Below are 20655 nucleotides of genomic sequence, written 5' to 3' on the forward strand. Positions count from 1 at the left end.
GCAACAATCCCTTTCTCCTCCATGTCGTGGTTCAGTCTACTTCAGTTTGATGTGGACGTGGAAGAACCAGAGACGTCGGAGAACCTGACGCAGTCGTTTGAGATTCATAATATCGTCTGGAGGCTCACACAGCTTTTGGCAGTGATAATATATATTATATGATATAGATATCTATGTATAATATGATATTATTTAGATATAGAGCCCCAGGACTCTTGCGGAGCAACCAGAGTATTCTAGAATATTTACAGAACACGGCCAAAGGCTGTGTGTGCCTCACCATTGCGATACATCCACTGTAAACAGAGCGCATGGTACCGTGGCCGCAGGATGCTCAGGGCCACACCCCCACCCTCCTCCTTGACCCGCCTCTCTCCTCCTCATTTGCATTAAAGCAACAGACACCGAAACGGCACGTTTGGGGAAAGCTCAATGTGTGACTGGCTCATAGTGGCTGTAATACTGCACCACGGCTGAATTTCGGGAATGTCTTCAAATACTTTGTTTGGGGCCCACTAATATCTATATTAAAGCATCCATAAAGTAGCATGCCATGGGACCTTTAAGATGTTGGAATAAATGTGATGTGCTGCTGCTTATGGTTGCCAAACTTTAAGCAAACTCTACACACTCACTTTTTTCAGTGCATGCTGCCAAGTGGATATTTAACCATTTTTTCATAATCTCATTTCATATTTAAAAAAAATCGTCCTAAACCATTAATTTGGATTACGTTTAAAAATTGATTAATCGCCCAGCTGTATCTTTAATATACTAAACTCAGTTTATTCTTATTTGCTTGGTCAATACAGTTCTGAGCGTCTCCACCAGAGCCAGCCGAGCTGCCATGACGTTGTTAAAGTCAACGTCGTCTGTTGGTGATCTGACCAATCATAACCTTCCGAATTATATACGGCAAGGTATCCTAGCAGAGGCTAGCATGGATCCCAGCCATGGCTAGCATAGATCCCAGCCGTGGCAAGCAAATCCTACCCATACATAGCATAACCTAGGCTAGGATACGCTGACCTAGTCTAGGCTAGGATACGCTTGCCTAGCCTAGGGTATAAGGATTTGCTAGCCTAGCGCTTCCTTGGCTAGGATACGCTAGCATGTTTAATCAGTCTGAACAGCAGCAGGAGATAAGGCTATCAGAGTTCATCAAACATCAGAGATCATCTGCGTCATTGAAGGTTTGGACACGGTGATGACCTGTGTGCCGTATAGGGTCATTCACCCCCTCATCCTCTCTCCCCCTCTCTCTCTCTCTCTCTCTCTCTCTCTCTCTCTCTCTCTCTCTCTCTCTCTCTCTCTCTCTCTCTCTCTCTCTCTCTCTCTCTCTCTCTCTCTCTCTCTCTCTCTCTCTCTCTCTCACTCTCTCTCTCTCTCTCTCACTCTATCTGTCTCTCAGTCTCTCACTCTCTCTCCCCCTCTCTCGCTCTCCCCCCTCTCGCTCCCTCTCTCCCCCCCTCTCTCTCTCCCCTCTCTCTTCTCCCTATCTCGCTCCCTTTCTCTCTCTTCCCCCCCTCTCTTCCTCGGTTTCTCTCTCTCTCCTCCCCCCCCCCCCCCCCCCCGCCCCCCCTCTCTCTAGTTAACTAATTTGCTTGTTTGCAGACCAACTAACCAACCAACTCCTGTATTGAGTTGTGTCACTCAAGTCGATAAACAAACGAGCGAGTGGATATGTGGAGGGTTTTCTGGCTGGGCCGAGGTGGAGGGGAGCTAGCAGACAGGGGCCAACCGAGATTGCGAAACGCTGGGTCAACATAAGTACTGCTTCACAGAGTTGACCAACATGGAATATGACATGATGCTCGCTCAGCACGCTGCTGCCCACTAACTCTCTTGATCAGACGCTGGTCTTGGATCATGTGGTTCCTCTGGGGTAGAGGTTACCCTGCATTGGGGGTATTGACGGTGGTCTGGTTGTCCTGCCCCCTCTATGTAGTCTGGTGGTCCTGTTCCTCTACGGACTCTGCTGGTCCTGTTCCTCTATGTAGTCTGGTGGCCCTACAGAACTCTTATGTAGTCAGGTGTTCCTGGTTCCTCTACATAGTCTAACCCTCAGGGTGACGTTAGGTCTGGTGTCTCTCGCTGACCTTGGCCGCTGAGCGCTGAGAAAGCACTTTGCCCCTGCACTTGTGGAAAATCACAACTGTGTGTTTCCATTTTTGTTTGAATAAAGGACTGTCCTGTCCTTTATTCAAACAAAGGCAGAAACAGGCTCAGAAACACTCACGGCTTTGGCATTAATGTTTGCCATTGCAATTTCACTTAAAACTATTTTTACCAAACTAGATGTACATTTAGGTACATAGTTGCTATAGGCACTAGTATAGGCAATCCAGGCATTAAATAGCTGTATATTTTGTATACATTGCGATGACATGGCCTATTTCCTCCTTAACTCCTTAAACGTGGCCTACTGGTTGTCTTGTGTTGTTGACACGATGAGCCCTAAAACATAAGGAAAAAGAACAAAAAGTTCTCCAGATGAATGTGGTGAAGGAAAAAGAAAAATCCTTCCACAGGACGCAGAGTCACTCAGTAATATAGCTGAGGTGGTTCCACATTGTACTGCAGTAGAGCTCTCCAGTACTGTCCACATTGTACTAGAGCTCTTCAATACTGTCCAGATTGTACTAGAGCTCTGCAGTACTGTCCACATTGTAGTGCAGTAGTACTTCAGTACTGTCCACATTGTACGAGAGCTCTTCAGTACTGTCCACATTGTACTAGAGCTCTTCAGTACTGTCCACATTGTACTAGAGCTCTTCAATACTGTCCACATTGTACTAGAGCTCTGCAGTACTGTCCACATTGTAGTGCAGTAGTTCTTCAGTACTGTCCACATTGTACTGCAGTAGAGCTCTTCAGTACTGTCCACATTCTACTGCAGTAGAGCCCTTCAGTACTGTCCACATTGTACTGCAGTAGAGCCCTTCAGTACTGTCCACATTGTACTGCAGTAGAGCTCTTCAGTACTGTCCACATTGTTCTGCAGTAGGCCTCAGTGGGGGGTGCTTCTGGTCCAGACCCTGTCCAGGCCTCAGTGGGGGGGGGGGGGCTTCTGGTCCAGACCCTGTCCAGGCCTCAGTGGGGGGGGGGTGCTTCTGGTCCAGCCTTGGTCCAGACCCACGCTGAAGAGCCGGTTCCCAGAGGAGCGAGCGGGCCAGAACAACAAGCGCTGCATGTGTCCTGTGTGTTTGTGGGGCTGAGGTGAACCCAGCCCAGAGCCATAACTCTGAGCAGAGTAGAGGTACTGTTACACACTCATTACACCCTAGATGTTTGGAGGAACCGACCAAGGAAAAGCTGTTTCTAGGAGTACGGAGAAGGTTTTCAACTCTCACATCTCACAGTGTTGAACTTTATGATTTTATTATTCTGATCTCTGATTTAATCACCTCAGTCAATGCGGAAAAATAAATGGTCCGCATGTAAACACACAGCTGTAGTAATCGTATGTTTATGATCAAATAGGACATATGATCAACATAATTTGTGTTGGAGTTTATTTGGGTGAGATTCGGTCTGTAGGATTACTGCATGTGTTTGCATGTGAGTGCACACTTGTGCGCAAGAGAGAGAGTGTGTGTGTGTGTGTGTGTGTATGTGTGTGTGTGCGTGCGTATGTGCGCGTGTGTGTGTGCGCGCGCGTGCGTGCACTTAAGTGTGTACACACCTTTGGACCCGTCGGGCTCCTGTTTATTTATTGACTTCAGGCACAAGTCTGTCGTTATTCACTTTATGTATTGATCTGATTGATTAATGTACGTCAAAAGTAAAGCGTGTGTGTGCCAGCAACCAGGGGCCAGTGCTGCCAGTCCTCCCGTCGCGCGTGCGTCACAGCCAATGGAAGAGCAGCGAGCAGTCGAGCCTTCATAAACCGGCCCTCCGATCACGTGACTCCACACGATGGGCTCCGTCGGAGTTCGCGTCGACCTCCTCACTCCAGAGCTGCGCTACGGGACTATGTTGTTGTGCCGGAGAGCGATCGAACCCCCTTCCACATCTTTTCCAAAGGACTCGTATCGCCTCTCGAGGTGAAGTGTACGGATCTTGAGTACTGCCGCACCGAAGGTAAGCGCACGTTTTCCAATGTATCGATTGGTCGAACAGTAAAGGTGGAGGTGAAGAGATTAGATCGGTGTCAGAGTTATCGTGCGGGAGAGTGACAGGCGTGGGACGGCAGTAGTGGGGCTCTCCATGTCACAGCGGCACGTTGTTCCCAACACACGGCGGGTAGAATATATGAAGCCAATGGAGGGTAAAGCATTTGTAAAGGACACTGCATTTTATATAACTTGCTGCTAAGTTGTAAGTTATCTTCTTTACAGTCCTCACAATCTGCATCGGTCGCTGTCTAACATTTACCGGCCTGATTAAAGTAAAATTTAATCTTAATGAAAGTCACATCTCAACTAAATAAAAGTCACATTTATCATCTGCAGGGACAGTCTGGGTCGCTTCTTCGCTGCGTTCATTTCTAAATGTATTTCTGCAGGGCGCACCTAGGACTGCAGTTCACCAGGCGGCCGCAAGGAGGCGCTGCCCCACCCCTCGCTGCTCAACACCGCTTCTGTTTATCGTCACTTCGTTTCTGACTCCTTTAAGACTTAAAAAACAAACATTTACTCCATTGAAATGCACATGAGGATATTTAGACAAGAGAAAAGCAGCTATTATTATTCTTATTATCTGTGATGCATAACTATGTATATACAGATAAATCAATAGATAGGTAGTTGGTTTAACAGTTAATAACTTAATCCACACTTATTTTAATAGATGCGTCTAAACAACCGTAGTGTTGCGGCGTGCGTATTGATCTGGTAGGCTACTCAGAATCGCGGGAGCCTTAAAGTTATTAAAGTTACACGCTATAACGGAGAACAGGTGTGAGGTCTGCGGTATCAGCGGCCCTGGACACGGAGCCGCGAGTTTTTCCATGAGCAGCGGGTGGGAATCCAGACCGCTGTTCCTCATGTCCAGATTGCGCCGACCTTGCAGAGCGGAGCAGCTGCACCGCACGCTCTCTGCATTCCAGCCTCCTCACACGTGGTTCACTTTCATTTGAGCCCCCCCCCCCTCCCTCCCCGGGTCGACCTAAAAAGCAGGTTGTGCAGCGAAACGAGGAGCCGGTGCAAGCTCTGTTGTCCTCAGACGTCCACCACTGATGCATGTGGTGTCTGACGGTCTGCGGATTGGTTCTAAGATGATTCTTTATCAGGGCAGCGTTAGTGGCTGATCATTGGTTTGATTAGCAGGAAGACAGGGCTGTACTTGAGTGACCTGGGCTGCATTGTTCATTGGCATACCCAGGAAAGCCCCGAGCAAGACCAGGTGACCTGGACTTACTGCAACACCTTTGACAGAACCTTACCTCCAGGTTCTGTCAGAATAAGTTGACAGAACCAGTCAAACTCTCTGGTCTTTCCCTGACTATAAGGGGACAGAACCGGTCAAACTATGGTCTGTCTCCGACCATAAGGTGACAGAACCGGTCAAACTCTCTGGTCTTTCTCTGACCATAAGGGGACAGAACCGGTCAAACTCTGGTCTTTTCTGACCATAAGGGGACAGAACCGGTCAAACTCTGGTCTTTCTCTGACTATAAGGGGACAGAACCGGTCAAACTCTCTGGTCCTTCTCTGACTATAAGGGGACAGAACCGGTCAAACTCTCTGGTCCTTCCCTGACCATAACCTTGCTTTGCTTCCCTCTCAGAACCTGGAAGGAGAGGACCGTACCACAGCCCTCCACTGGCCCCTCTAGAACCCCTCTAGAACCCCTCTAGAACCTGAGCCACCAAGGCGGCGGAGAACGCACACCGTCCGCCGGAAGCCCGCTCGGGGATGGTCGATCACCTGTCGTTTGGCGAGGAGACCTTCCTGTGCTACACTGGTCACCATGGCAACGGGCCGGCCTCGTCGCCCCCGCCGCCAGGCGCCACCGGGACAGACGACTCCGTCTACCACCACCACCACCACCACCACCACCACCACCACCACCTCCAGCAGCACCACCTCCAGGAGCTGACGCTGTTCTCCTCGCCCTTCAGCTCGGAGGACGACCTGAGCGACTCCAGCCCAGGCTCCTCCCTCTGCTCAAGCCCCGACTCTTCCTCCTCCTCCTCCTCCTCCTCCTCCTCCTCCTCTCTGGGACACCTCCTCCTGGGCTCCTCCTCTTCGCGCTATGAGGGCAGGAGTGGCAGCAAGGGGAGCAGCTCTTCCTCTGGGAGGGAGAGCCCCGACGCCCTGCTGGACCTCCTCCTCTCACAGGGCTCCCTCTCCACCCCTCTGGTGAACCACGGGAGCAGCCCTCCCTCCAGCACCTCCTCCTCCTCCCCACCGCTGCTCCCCATGGGCCTGGCCTGGGAGGCCCGGAGGGAGCAGCGCCTCTGCCTCCTGCGGCAGGGGAGCAGGGAGGAGGAGGAGGAGAGCTTTGTGCTCCCCGTCTTCCTGGAGGAGCTCCATGAGCCCTCTGCGAGCCACCTCTTCCAGCCGACCCTGGAGGAGATCGACGAGTTCCTGGAGGAGAACATGCAGGCGGCCGCCGGGAAGGAGGAGGAGCAGGTGATGGAGGAGGAAGAGGGAGAGGGGGCGGAGCGGATGTCGGAAGGCATCGAGGCTGAGAGCCCCAGAGCGCTGGCGGCGGCAGACCCCCGGTCGGAGGAGGAGACCTCGGACCAGACGGTTCCTGTGGCGTGCGGCGCCGTCGTAGCCCGCTCCCCCGTGACCTCAGCGGCGAGCGACGAAGCGTCCGCCACTGAGAGCGAGCCCTCGTCCCCGTCGCCGGCGTACGCCGGTCGCGCCTCCCGCTGTGGCTCCGCGTGGAGCGACGGGGGCGCGGCGGTCGCGGTGAAACAGGAGGAGAGCCTGTCGCCTCCCGCCTCCACGGACGGCTCCGACACGTCCTCCAAAGCGCCCCCGGTGATCCTGCAGATCCAGCCGGTCCAGATCAAACAGGAGTCCGCCTTCCCCCCCGCCCCGACGCCCAACCCGGCGGGCCCCCAGCCCCCGGCCCAGCCCTCCTCGGACATCCAGATCGCCCAGCTCCTGGTCAACATCCGGGGACAGACCTTCGCCCTGGTTCCCCAGCTGGTTCCCCAGGTCAGCGGCCAGGCCGGAACCGCGACCCCGGGAACCGCCGCCGTCCCGCCCTCCAAGTTCGTCCGCATCGCCCCGGTGCCGATCGCGGCCAAGCCGGCGGGGCCGGGCGAGGGCGGGGACCCGGCCGAGGGCTTCCTGTTCGCCAGCCACAAGTACCAGAAGAGCTCGGTGGCGGACCTCATCAAGATGCACAAGTGCTCGTTCCCCGGCTGCAACAAGATGTACACCAAGAGCAGCCACCTCAAGGCCCACCTCAGGAGGCACACCGGGGAGAAGCCCTTCGCCTGCACCTGGCCCGGCTGCGGCTGGAGGTGAGACTGTCACTATTACTATTACTAGTACTAGTTACTATTACTAGTTACTATAACTTTTACTGTTACTTTTACTAGTTGTCCCTTCACCTGCGCTTGGCCCGGCTGCGGCTGGAGGTGAGACTGTCACTATTACTAGTACTAGAACTAGTTACTATTTACTATAACTAGTTACTTTTACTAGTTGTCCGTTCACCTGCACCTGACCTGTGCAGGTAGACTATTACTAGTACTAGAACTAGTTACTATTACTAATACTAGTTACTATTACTAGTTGCTAGAGCTATTAAGTGGAGGGGAGACCAAAGATCACTATTACTAGTTAATGGTTATTATCACTATCTGGCCTTTGCCTGAACCAGTTGAGGATGGAGGTAAGACCGAGCATTGCTTACCAGTTACTAGCTACTAGTTACACATTTTCTGAGGATGGAGGTTAATCGTCTCCACTCATGCTGCCAGCCTTAATAACTCATAACTTAGTTATATGTTTCTCTCCTATCATAATATCCATATCACATAGATGTCATTGATTAGCGAACAAGATGGCTAGCATGTCGCTTAATTCTAGCTATCAGTTGCGGCGCTAAAGTATGTCAACAGAGGTCAGAGGTTAGCCTACGATGACCTAGTTTGTGGGGTCATCGTTGTGTAACATAAAAAAAACGGTTTTGAGGTTGTAATCTCAGTCTTTAATTGGGGAAATGACTCTAAAAAAAACTTTGACAAAGTCTTATTAGACTTTGGCATGTTGTTTCCCAATGCGTCTGAGACAGACCCAGAGGCTGGGAGAGTTTAATGTCTGTTTGCAGAGGCAGTAGAGGTTAAAGCTTACTAACTAACAGACTGGACACTCACGCTTTTACTTTGAAATGAGGCTAACTATGGGGTAATATTTTTTGATTTACATATTGTAAAGTGGCCAATCCTTATTTGGAATAGAATACAATACACAAATGATCGAACAAGGGCGGAATAGTGCAGGGTTCCCCCAGCTGAAAGGTTGTAGGTTCCAACCCCAGTCTGCACGACATTACATTTACATTTAGGGCATTTTGCAGACGCTTTCATCCAAAGCGACTGAACATAAGAACATTCATCAGAAGTAGGAAGACAACAATATATCGCTGTCTGTACAGCAAGGATTCTCATAGAACCGAATACCAAGCACTAACAGTAAAGAGACTAAGACTATTCTTAGGTGCAAGGACGTAGAACATACCAAAAGTGCGTAAAAGGCTTGTGGGGGGGGTAGGTTGTCACAACCTGTAGGCATCCCTAGAGCAAGGCACCCCCTAACCCTGACCGTGGATCGAACAATCGCACTAAGGATCTTTGAAGGAATGCGTCTGCTGAATGAGAGAAAATGAATATCGCTGCAGGGGTGTTTGGGTCGTAGTGACACTCATGTGTGTGTTGGCAGCTCTTGGATGAACGCTCAGACGACTCAGCGACGCCCCAGGGGGCCGCTGTGTGTGGAGGTGTTGTGGGTACCTGGGTCCGGACCAAGCCGGTCCCAGCCTGCTATCTGCGTGTGTGTGAGCCACCGCGGATAAGATAGGAGAGCGTTTGAACTGCAGTGGGACTTTGAGCCCTGGGAGGAAGGCCTTTTGTTTACCCTCAGTCTGTTAACTCTGTTAGTCTGCTGTCGCTGCTGCACGCACGCGTGCGTCACACAAACACACCTGCGTGCACGCACACACACACACACACACGCACGCAAACACAAACATGCACGTGTACAAATATACACAACCGCACACATGTTTTATGCATACCCCTGCACAAGCAAACATACGTACACGCGTGCACAGTCACACAAACATGCACGCACGCACGCACACACACACACGCACACACACACACACACACACACACACACGTAACACACACACATAACACACACATAACACACACATGTTCATGCACATATCCAACCACACACCTATTGTATGCATGCCGTCACACACACTCGCACACAAACACACTCACACACACACACACACAATACTTATTGTGTGTTGACATCCGGAGTAAAGTGTGACTGATTTAATCTTTGAACAAATTGCCTCAAACCAGTGTGTGTGTGTGTGTGTGTGTTTATGTGTGTGTGTGTTGTTGTTTATTGTGTATTTTTTCTGCACCTATAGTTTTTTTTTATTGCATAACACAATACTATGTGGGGAACGAATCGATCTCGCAGACGGACAGCCAGGGAGACAGACAGACAGCCAGGGCGACAGACAGACAGACAGACAGACAGACAGCCAGAGGTCTGGTGCAGATTAGCACCATCTTCTCGGCAGCCTCCCAGCCGTCAGCCGCTGGCGGGACACAGCAGCCCCTCTGTGTGCACGGACACGTGGGAATGTCTGGTAGAGCGAGAACACCCGCACGCATGCACGCACTCAGCTGAGGACTAGAACCAGAAGAGGTTCTGCGTCTGGATCTCCAGGGACCTAGGGGTCCGACCGGGTCTATGAGACCCGGCTCCATCCCCCCTGACCCCTCCCCGGCTCCCCATCGTCCCTCCTAGCCCCCCCCCCCTCCCCCCCCAGTGTGGAGACACAGTGAGAAGGGGGCGGAGGGGCGGGGCTGCAGAGAGCATGGATCACCTCGCTGGAGGCTTTCGTCCGCAGCGCTTATCACAACACGCCTGCAGTCTGAGAGCCTGGGGAGAGGAGCCTGGGGCAGTTCAGTTCTGCTGGAGAGAGAGCCTTGTGTGTGTGTGTGTGTGTGTGTGTGTGTGCGTGTGTGTGTGTGTGAATGCGAGCAGGTGTGTTCAAAGGGGACGGGACGGAGAGAGAGAAGTGTGTTTGTGTTTGAGAGTTAGAGCGCGATTGAGAGAGTGAGAGAGTGTTTGTGTAGGCGTGTGTGTGTGTGTGCGTGCGTGCATTTGCGCGTGCGTGTGCAAGTGTGTGTGCGTGCGTGCATGCGAGCCGGTTTGTGTAAGGCGGACTCTGAAAGAGCAGTGTATGAACCAACAGGCCAGTCCCCAGTTTTGTGAATGGTTCTTAAAGGAACAGTGTACCCGGCAGGTCGCAGCAGGTGCTGTTCCCTGCTGTTACAGTAACATATGAAGACGAGTGGCAGTTGGCCGCGCTTTTAATAATCTCCAGAACAACGAGTTGTCCCGTGTCTCAGCTTGAACATGTGTACAGCCTCAGCTCCAGGCTCTGACACGCGTGTCACAGCGTCTCTGTGTAAGCGCAGGTGTGGGCGGGTATTTCTATCCCTCCCTGTGTGTGCATGTGTACGCGTGTATGCGTGTGTGTGTTTGTGTGTGTGTGTGAGTGCGTGCACGTGTGTGGGGGAGAGGGACTTGTGCATGTTGCAGCACATGCGTAACTGGGCAGGCTTCAGGGATACAAGTTTGGTCGGGCGTGTACGTCTGTGTAAGAAGTACTTTTGGAGAATATTCTGGTGTTTAGGCCGTCACTCTGGGTTCCACCCCAAATGTCCCAACTCTCCCTGCAGGCCCCCTACAGAAAGACGCCTATAACCCCTACCTGCTCTTTCATGAGTATGTATTTCACTGTAAGCAGCTTTGGAGTGAAGCTCAGTAACTGCATAGAAATAGAAACTAGTTGATGATTTGTTTTTGTGATGTTTGAGTGGGGCCTAGACCCATAGCCTCCAGAGTGCTGGCTCACAGCTCTCTCTCCACTCCCCTCGTGGGCTGTGACAGTGATGGTCGGGTGTTATAGATGACAGTGAGATAGACACGATAGTATTATGTTTCAAACTTGCATTATGGTCAAATGGAAACAAACATCAGCAGGAATTGAACCCCAGGTTAAGTAGCAGGAATTGCTGCTACTTAACCTTTGGAATAACTTTATTGGGATCGCTGTTTGTTGATCCCGGTCACCACCGCGATTCATCTCGTTGTGAGCTCATGGATATATTGGGAGTGTCACACACACACGCATATGTACTTATATATATATACAGTATATATAAATATATGACTGTGTGTGTGTGTGTGTGTGTGTGTGTGTGTGTGTGTGTGTGTGTGTGTGTGTAAGAGCAAGGCATCTCTACTGGGAAAACCAATACTTGGCTTGGAGGAAACACGCGTACACACATTTCCTCTCTGCATTAGAGATGTCACAGACCGGTCACGATACGCGAGCGAGGAGCGAGGCCGCGAGGAGCAGATATCCACCTCTCAGCAGACACACAGACACCAGAACCCTCCGCTCTCTCACCTGACTCAGCCTGATGCCAACCGCAGTCAGACAAGTCAAGGCCAGTGATGGAGCAACGAGAAACCATGAGATCATCAGACACACACACACACACTCACACACGCCGACGCACACACACTCACAAATGGTGTGTTCTTTTTAATCGCTACATAATACAGTTAACCCCCCCCGCTGCAGTAATGTCGTAATGAGAACATTTACCATAGTAACGTACAAACAAAGTAACTGAGTTCACTTCCGCGATGAATCAAACTGGAAATGAGCCACGCCCCTGATGATGAAAACACGTGCACATAGACAAAAAAGTGCACACATACACCCACATGCACACACAAACATGCACACGTTCACACACACACACACACACACACACACACACACACACAGGCTCGATCACAAACACTCCATCACTCACTCACTCACTCACTCAAACACACACACACACGTACACACACAAACACACACACAAATGCAAACACTCACAAACACATACACACTCACTTGCTCTCTTTCTCTCACCACTTCCTGTCTGTTGATCCTTTCATCACATTAACGCGCGTTCTTCTATCGCGCGTTAATGCGATGAATCATGACGTCTTTGCACCTCCGTCACATATCACACACATTCACACATTCGCACAGTCACACACCCACACACACACTCACTCACACGCTCACAGAATCACACACTCACACTCATTCACTCTCACTCACTCACACGCACTCACTCACACTCAAACACTCTCCCACACTCTCACACACACTCTTTCAATCACACACTAACACACTCACACACACACACACACACACACACACCCCAGCCCTGATGTGTGTACGGTACAACATGGTCTAACATATTGGAGGTGTGTAGCGTGTTTGAGTTGTGTAGCATGTTGGAGGTGTGTTCCGTGTTAAATGTGTGTAGCGTGTTAGAGTTGTGGAGCGTGTTGGGTGTGTTTAGCGTGTTTCAGTTGTGTAGCGTGTGTGTGTAACCATAACCTGCTGTTTGTTTCTGACTGGTTAATGTTCGACCAGCACAGTCGATCTGTTGTTTCCGTACAGCAGAATCTGAATCTGGTCAAAACCCCCCAAACCATGTCATCCTCCAACCCCACCAAACACACCCCAACACGTCCTGCCTCCTCCACTCCCCCGCCCCCGCTAACGCTCTCTCTCTCCCCCCCCCCCCCCCCCCCCCCCCCCCCTCCATGCGCCCAGGTTCTCCCGGTCGGACGAGCTGTCTCGCCACCGTCGGTCCCACTCCGGGGTGAAGCCCTACCAGTGTCTGGTGTGTGAGAAGAAGTTTGCCCGCAGCGATCACCTGTCCAAGCACCTCAAAGTCCACCGCTTTCCACGAAACAGCAGGACGGCCCGATCCGGAACCTGACCTCCCACCCCCCCCCAACACCCCCCCCGGGGACAGCCAGGACACCCCCGGCACATGACACCCGACCCGGAGCCCAGGGGCGTGCGTGTGTGGTGTGTGTGTGTGTGTGTGTGTTTGTGTCCGGGTAAGAGACACAGAGGGCCAGAGAGAGAGAGAGAGAGAGAGAGAGTGTGGCAACAGCACGCTGTTGGTCCACCTTTTCTGTCCCAAGGGATCGTTTGCTGGACGTTGTTCCCAGTGTGACGCCAGCAGCCGACCGTGCCGTGTGTGCTTTTGTGTGTGTGTCTCTGTGCGTGTCTGTCTCTGTGTGTGTCTCAGTGTGTGTGTGTGTGTGCGTGTGTGTCTCTGTGGGTGCGTTCGGCACGTACGCGTGACGCATGCTGCCGCTGCTGATGATAATTTATTGGGTGGCGAGGTCTCTGGGGGGCGCAGAGTGTCACGGAGACCTGAGCCGCCTGAACTGGGACCAGCAGCATAAGCTTTCCCCCCACCGTCCCGCTCCTCTCACGCTGAACCACGTGACGCCCCGCCCGGACGTCCTGGGGTTCTACCCTTTGGTTTGTGCGTTCATCATCACCGTGAACACCTTCGGCAAGGCGAGGACTTTTACTTTGAAATGTGGGATCTATTGGAGGAGGATGCCTCTCCAGAGTCAATGATGCACCCACATTCCTTAATCTTCGACAAGCCGGGCGGGTTGCCAGGGGCGACCAAGGAGCTTGGACATGACCCCTGACCTCAGACGGGTGTAGGAGACAACAGCAGAGCGGCTAGCTTGTCGAACCCCCCGGGTTAATGTTGGATTATCGCCCACAGTCCCGGGGCTGCGTCGTTATGCAACTCTGTTGACGGCCGGTCTGGGACAAACAGACTCTACTGTTCCTCTGAGCGGCTTGTTCTGGTGGGGGGGGGGGGGGGGGGGGGGGGGCAAAGGTGCCCCTATGACAGAGACAACAGTGTCAATAGTCCTCTGGAACGGCCCAGCGGTGTACGGTGTAAAGTGCCTTCTAGAATACCCCCGTAATGGAGGGAACAGTTCCTTCCTCGAGAAAATGCTGAGGGTGCCCCCTGTTCGATGAAAGGTGCCCCTTTGCTGACTTTCACCTGCCCCTCAAATATGTGTGCACGCCACTGCTGATTCTGAAGGGTCTGTACTGTATGAGAAATAGTGTTATTAAGTACTGTACCTGGATAGGACTGTTTAAGCACTTATCCTCAAGGTAAGAGAACAGTCTGATGGATTGAGTGGAAGAACACACGATTCCATTTCTAAGGATACTTTTTACTTTTCTAAATAGGTCACCGTGACAATATAGTTTGCCTGTTCCTCTCCATTTCAACTTGAATTTACAAAACGTTGAGGCACCATCTGGTCCTAGAAAGGGGCAAATGTTAATCTAATTTCAACTAATATAAACACAAGTGTATCTTTCCATTTAGGGCATTTAGCAGACGCTTTTATCCGAAGCGACTTACAATAAGTACAAGTGTCAGTTCCGAACATAACAAGCAGATCTTTCCGAACATCAGTATTTAGTTCCGAACATAACGATCTGATCTTTCCAAACACGAGTGTATAGTTCCGAACATAACGACCGGAACTTTCCGAGCACGAGTGCATATTTGGGAACATAAGGAGCGGATATTTTGGAACGCGAGTGTATCTTCCTGAGCCTGATGAGCATCTATTTCTAGACGTCAACAGTAAGCCGTGTGTGACTCTGCCTCCCAACCAACACATAATAAAACTCACGATTCTCACCCAAACCACACCATTTCATACCTTCCACTGGTCAGCACACACATGTTCTCAGCTCTGATGTGGTTCCAGTGAAGGATGTTTTTTTTTGGAGAAATAAGTGCTTTTAAAGGGCAACTATGCTAATCTCTGGGCGATTACGCTGGAATGCTTTGTGGAGGAAGACAACATGGAAGGTGTTCAGCAAGCAGAGTGCTGAGTCATCAACCTTCTTCAAACCTCACATCTGTCCCACATTAGATCAACTCTCATCCAACAGATCATTTGAATGATGTAGGCGGTGTGTCTGTGTGTAATGTGTGTCTGTGTGTGTGTGTGAGTGTGTGTGTGTGTGTGTGTGTGTGTGTGTGTGTTTGAACTTGTTATGCATGTGTGGGTGTTTGCGTTTGTTCGCACTTGTCTTTGTGTGTGTGTGTGTGTGTGTGTGTGTGTGTGTGTGTGTGTTGGGAGAACCAGTTGGATTAAGCCGTCTGGGCACTAAATGGTTTATCCAATGACACCAGACTATGTTGTTTCCACACTTCTTAGTAATAGGATGAAGAAATGCTTAACCCGTCTCCTATTACCAATCCTAACCTAGCCTTCTCTAATCTAATGTTGGGAGGTTACTCAGCTACTGGGAACACAGTCATCCATCAAGGATTATTGCATTTCTAAACGTTGTTCTTCAACCATTCCTCAGCCATTTCTGTAAAACCCGAGCCTTAATCAGCCAGTTTCATATAAAGATATGAAATATGAGCAATTGAATGTACAGTATGTAAATACCAAAGAAGACGAAAGCTGTGATCTCTGCAATTGTGTATTTCTACAAATGTGTAAATTAAGTGTACATAACGTTATAATTCGATATATTATAAAATGCCAGAGCTTTATTTTTTGTAAGATGTTTTTTGCAGCGTTTTAATGTGATCACATGTTTCATTACTCTGCAATCATCTGACAAAGAAAAATCTGCCAAAAAAAATCTATTTGTGTGTCGTATTTGTTCAAGAAATCCATTTGCAAATAAAAACTCAAAGAAAAGTAGTTTGCTGTTTGATTTTGCATCCAAACCTGCAGAGTGGAGCAGAAGCTCAGCGTTCAGATAACCTTCTCCTTCTCCTGCTCTCCCTACCAGCAGGCACCCTGGCCGGGCGAGGTTCCAACCCTGACCAAACACAGATTCACTATTGGAACCACTCCTGTGGCGTCCGCGACGAAGCGGTATTCAGGGAGAAGAACCAGGGGAACGTAGAACCAAAGAACCAAAAGTATGAGGGAACAGAGAACCAATAGTCTATGGAACCAGAGACAAGAACCAACAGTCAAAGCGATATTCAGGGAGAAGAACCAGGGGAACGTAGTACCAAAGAACCAAAAGTATGAGGGAACAGAGAACCAATAGTCTATAGAACCAGAGAACAGAACCAACAGTCTATAGAACCAGGGAACAAAACCCAGAGTTCCTAAAACCAGGGGACAGAGAACCAGGAACCAAGGGAGAACTAAAGAACCAGGATAACCACAGAAAAGACAAAGAAACAACTAAAGACTAGGGGAACCGAGGAAGGAGAGAACCAGGGGTACGAGGGAACCTGAGGAGAGCTGCAGCTCAGGCCGGTTGCCATACTGGGGGGGGAGGTCTGCTGGGACTGTGATCTCCTAGCTCTTCTGTCTGCTCTCCAGCCCAGTCTCCTAGCTCTTCTGTCTCCAACAGCCAAGTACGCTGCTCCTCTCCAAGCTGGCCCAATGTGCTGTTACTTATATTTGTTGTCACTCTGTGGTTAAGGCTGATTGAATGAAATGACAAAATAATGCGCCGTCTTTCATGTGCAAAGACAAAGAAAACGCTGGTGTGGCGAGGAATGCTGCCGTGAGATTTGTACCACATGGTGAAACCTCACGGAAAATATTCTCTTCTTTTCCTCTCAGGTCTGCTTCTCCCTGACCTGGTATATATCAAGCTGCCACCTTCCTCCGCACGCACACACACACGCACGCACACACACACACGCACACATCCACACACGCATGCGCGCACACGCGTGCATGCACGTGCATACACGCATACGCATGCACACACACACACTCACACCGTGTTTGCTGACTCATGGTGACAGTTCGGAGTTGCATAGCAGCGCCAAAAAATGTGCGAGCAAAGGAGATTTGCATGCTGGCCCGATCGAAAACGTCCGCCAATTATTACCTCAGCTACTACTATTACAGCGCGCACGCACAGCCTTAATCTGAACACATCCAGCGCTGCGTGTGTGTGCGTGTGTGCGTGTGTGTGTGTGTGTGTGTGTGTGTGCGTGTGCGTGCGTGTGTGCGTGCCAGCGTGAGTGCGTGTGCATGTGTGTGTTTGTGTTCCTGCGTGCACTATGCGTTGAGAAATGATTCAGGAACAGCAGTCAGGTTTTAACGCATCACATCTGGAGCCGAGACCACCAGAGACCTGAGAGGCCGGACCCCCGCCTGGGCCCTGAAGTACTGGGTACTCTGAGTTAAGTAGGACGTGGAGGTCTGCTGGAACTGTGTGCTCTGGGCCCCGTCTAAAGGCTGGTTTGTTAAACTGGGGCCGGTGTAAAATAAGGGTCATATATAGCTCCACATTTGCATAGTTTGGGTTCTGTGCTGAATCTGAATGTGTCACAAACGCGCGCAAGCACACACACACACACACACACACACACACACACACACACACACACACACACACACACACACACACACACACACACACACACACACACACACACACACACACACACACACACACACATGAATTTGCAGCTTTCCAAATATACATGGAAAAATGCATATGGCGCTGTGGCTTAGATGGTTAAAGCGCCTGTCTAGTAAACAGGAGATCCTGGGTTCGATTCCCAGCAGAGCCTTTTAAAGGACATGCAGTACACAGTAAAGGTTAAGGGGTTTTCACTGATCTCTGACTGAGGACCATCAAACATCTCTGTGATTTCTGAATCACAGAGAGTAATGGAACTTTTCACCTAGTTAATTGTACAACAGTTTGCCTGATGGAATTCTCGATGGTGCTCACAGTTGCCGTCTAAAGTCTGGTTTGTGAGGCTACGGCCGGTGTAAAATATACCTCCAGATAGGCTGGGCTTTATGCTGAGTTTGAGGTGTCAGACACGCATGTGTGACACACACATTCAGACACACACACGCAGGGATAGAGTTCCAAATATACATTTCAAGTCAGATTTCCGAATATACATTTGAACATGCATGGGGCGCTGTGGCTTAGATGGTTAAAGCGCCTGTCTAGTAAACAGGAGATCCTGGGTTCGATTCCCAGCAGAGCCTTTTAGAAGAGTTGCAGTAAAGGTAAAGGGGTTTCCACTGATCCCCTGACTGAGGACCATCAAACATCTCTCTGTGATGAAATTCTCAACGAATGACTTCATATGTAATCGAGCTATTCACCTTGATCTATGTTTGCTGTGAAGGCTTTCTGAGGGGGAGTTTGTGTGTGTGTTCCTGCGTTGAGAACTGATTCAGGATCAGCAGTCGGTTTTAACGCGTCACATCTGGAGCCGAGACCACCAGAGACATGAGAGGCCGGACCCCCGCCTGGGCCCTGAAGTACTGGGTACTCTGAGTTAAGTATGACGTGGAGGTCTGCTGCAACTGTGTGATTTGGGCTCCGTCTAAAGTCTGGTTTGTTCGGCTGGGTCAGTGTAAAATAAGGGTCATATATACCTCCACATTTGCAAAGTTTGGGTTCTGTGCTGAGTCTAAATGTGTCACACACACACACCAACATACACACATACAGACATGGAAACACACACACTCGCACATGCACACAGGGATACATTTCCAAATATACATGTCAACATGGATGGGGCGCTGTGGCTTCGATGGTTAAAGCGCCTGTCTAGTAAAGTTCGATTCCCAGCAGAGCCTTTTCGAGGAGATGCAGTAAAGGGCTTTCGCCTGACCGAGGACCATCTCTGGGATTTCTGAATAATTACGTAATAAGTGTGTACTCGTACAACAGGTTGTCTGTAGTATATCTTGATTGTGACCACAGTTGCCGTCTAAAGTCTGGTTTGTGAGGCTACGGCCTGTGTCATCTGGGCTCCGTCTAAAGTCTGGTTTGTGAGGCTAGGGCCGGTGTGAAAAAAGGGTCAGATTTACCTCCACCTATACCTTTGTAAGTGTGCGTGCATGTGTAGCGCAAACACACACACATATGCATGCACGAAAACACATTCACACATATGTGGGTCCAATACATGGGGCGCTGTGGCTTAGATGGTTAAAGCGCCTGTCTAGTAAACAGGAGATCCTGGGTTCGATTCCCAGCAGAGCCTTTTCGAGGGGATGCAGTGAATTGTGAAGACAAAATACTCCCCTGCCTGGCCTGAGGTCCATCAAATGAAACTGAATAAAACACTAAATAAGAACACACACGCAGGGAGATGTTTGCAATGAAGGTATTCTTGCTGGTGTTTCACGTTTGCTTCTGGGTCCAACTTAAATTGAGGGATGGATAACAATTGGTGATTGGGATAGTTAGGCTCACGGTTGGACTTGAGTTTAGTTTCCGAATTGTTCCGGTTTTAAGGTTTGGTTTTTAGTTCTTATGTTTGGTTTTACTGTTTGGTTTCCTTATTTTGTTACGTTTTTTTTTATTTTGGACAGGGTGTGGTCTTAGGGCACAGGGTTTGGGTTAGGTTTCCGGGTGTGGCATCGGGTTCTACGGTTTGGTTCTAGGGTTTGGTTCTAGGGTATCCTATTTGGGTAAGAGTTTGGCTTCTGGTTTTCTGGTTTGGTTATAGGGCCAGGTTTGGTTATACACACACACACACACACACACACATACACACACACACACACACACATGCTCACGCTCACTATCTTGGCTACATTACAACTATAATGTAGCCAAGAAGTCTGATAATGAGGCCAATCAACTGACTTCTTTGTTGTGCAGATTCCTTTAACTGTCTTGCAGTCTTGCAGCCATGTCCACTTCACCCATAGCATGCTGCAGTGTAACCTGGTCTCTCCCGCCAATCCTGGTCATTCCTACACACCTGTGTCTCCTTTGTATTAACTACCCACGATGTGAAAGTTTCCCCATAATAATCTGGTTCCCCCTTTGTCTCATTGACGGTATCCTCTGTAACTTTAGTGCCTGTACATTCCCATGATCATGCTTTTATGTTAAATCGAATATTTTGCTGGCCGACATGTCCGAAAAATACGTTTTTCTTCATCAGTTTTCTATTGGTGTTAGGTTCCTGGGTTTGGTTTTCATCTATAGTCTGGTTTGTGAGACTAGGGCCGGTGTAAAATAAGGGCCATATGCCCCTCCACATTTGCGCAGTTTGAATTCTGTGTTTAGTCTGATGTGTCACCCACATGCACATACACAAACACATGCACACACACACACACACACACACACACACACACACACACACACACACACACACACACACACACACACACACACACACACACACACACACACACATGCTCACACTCACACATACATGAAGACACATACACACACAAATAGACACAAGCAGGGATACTGTTCTAAATATACATGACAACATGGATGGGGCGCTGTGGCTTAGATGGTTAAAGCGCCTGTCTAGTAAACAGGAGATCCTGGGTTCGATTCCCAGCAGAGCCTTTTAGAGGAGATCAAGTAACAGTAAAGGTAAAGGGCCCTGAGGCCCGTCAAACATCCCTCCGCGATGAGAATCTTGTTCGCCCATTGTATCACTGAATATATCCTTGGTAACTTTGCTCTCTGTACTTTCCCAGGATCATGCTCTAATATTAAATCAAATATCTTGCTGCCCGACGTGTCATAAAAATATGTTTTTCGTCATCAGTTTTCTAT

General features: G+C 49.8%; 1 protein-coding gene across 1 annotated transcript; it reads left to right on the top strand.

The window, feature by feature from the left end:
- The first annotated feature begins 3941 nt into the window (after positions 1–3941).
- Positions 3942–13866, top strand: LOC307078845 (uncharacterized protein). Its single transcript, XM_079740849.1, has 3 exons — positions 3942–4083; positions 5731–7426; positions 12856–13866. Exons 2-3 carry the CDS (start codon positions 5859–5861, stop codon positions 13022–13024), a joined length of 1737 nt encoding a protein of 578 aa, XP_079596975.1. The 5' UTR covers positions 3942–4083; positions 5731–5858; the 3' UTR covers positions 13025–13866.
- Positions 13867–20655: the final 6789 nt, after the last annotated feature.

This window comes from Pollachius pollachius (genome assembly GCF_949987615.1).
Source record: "Pollachius pollachius genome assembly, chromosome: 8".
Classification (NCBI taxonomy): Eukaryota; Metazoa; Chordata; class Actinopteri; order Gadiformes; family Gadidae; genus Pollachius; species Pollachius pollachius.

Bases quoted from the DNA above. Each gene is read 5' to 3' on its own strand.
- LOC307078845 (XM_079740849.1), top strand. From the start codon at position 5,859: ATGGTCGATCACCTGTCGTTTGGCGAGGAGACCTTCCTGTGCTACACT. The intron at 7,427-12,855 runs GTGAGACTGTCA...CCATGCGCCCAG, and splicing joins TGGCCCGGCTGCGGCTGGAG to GTTCTCCCGGTCGGACGAGC.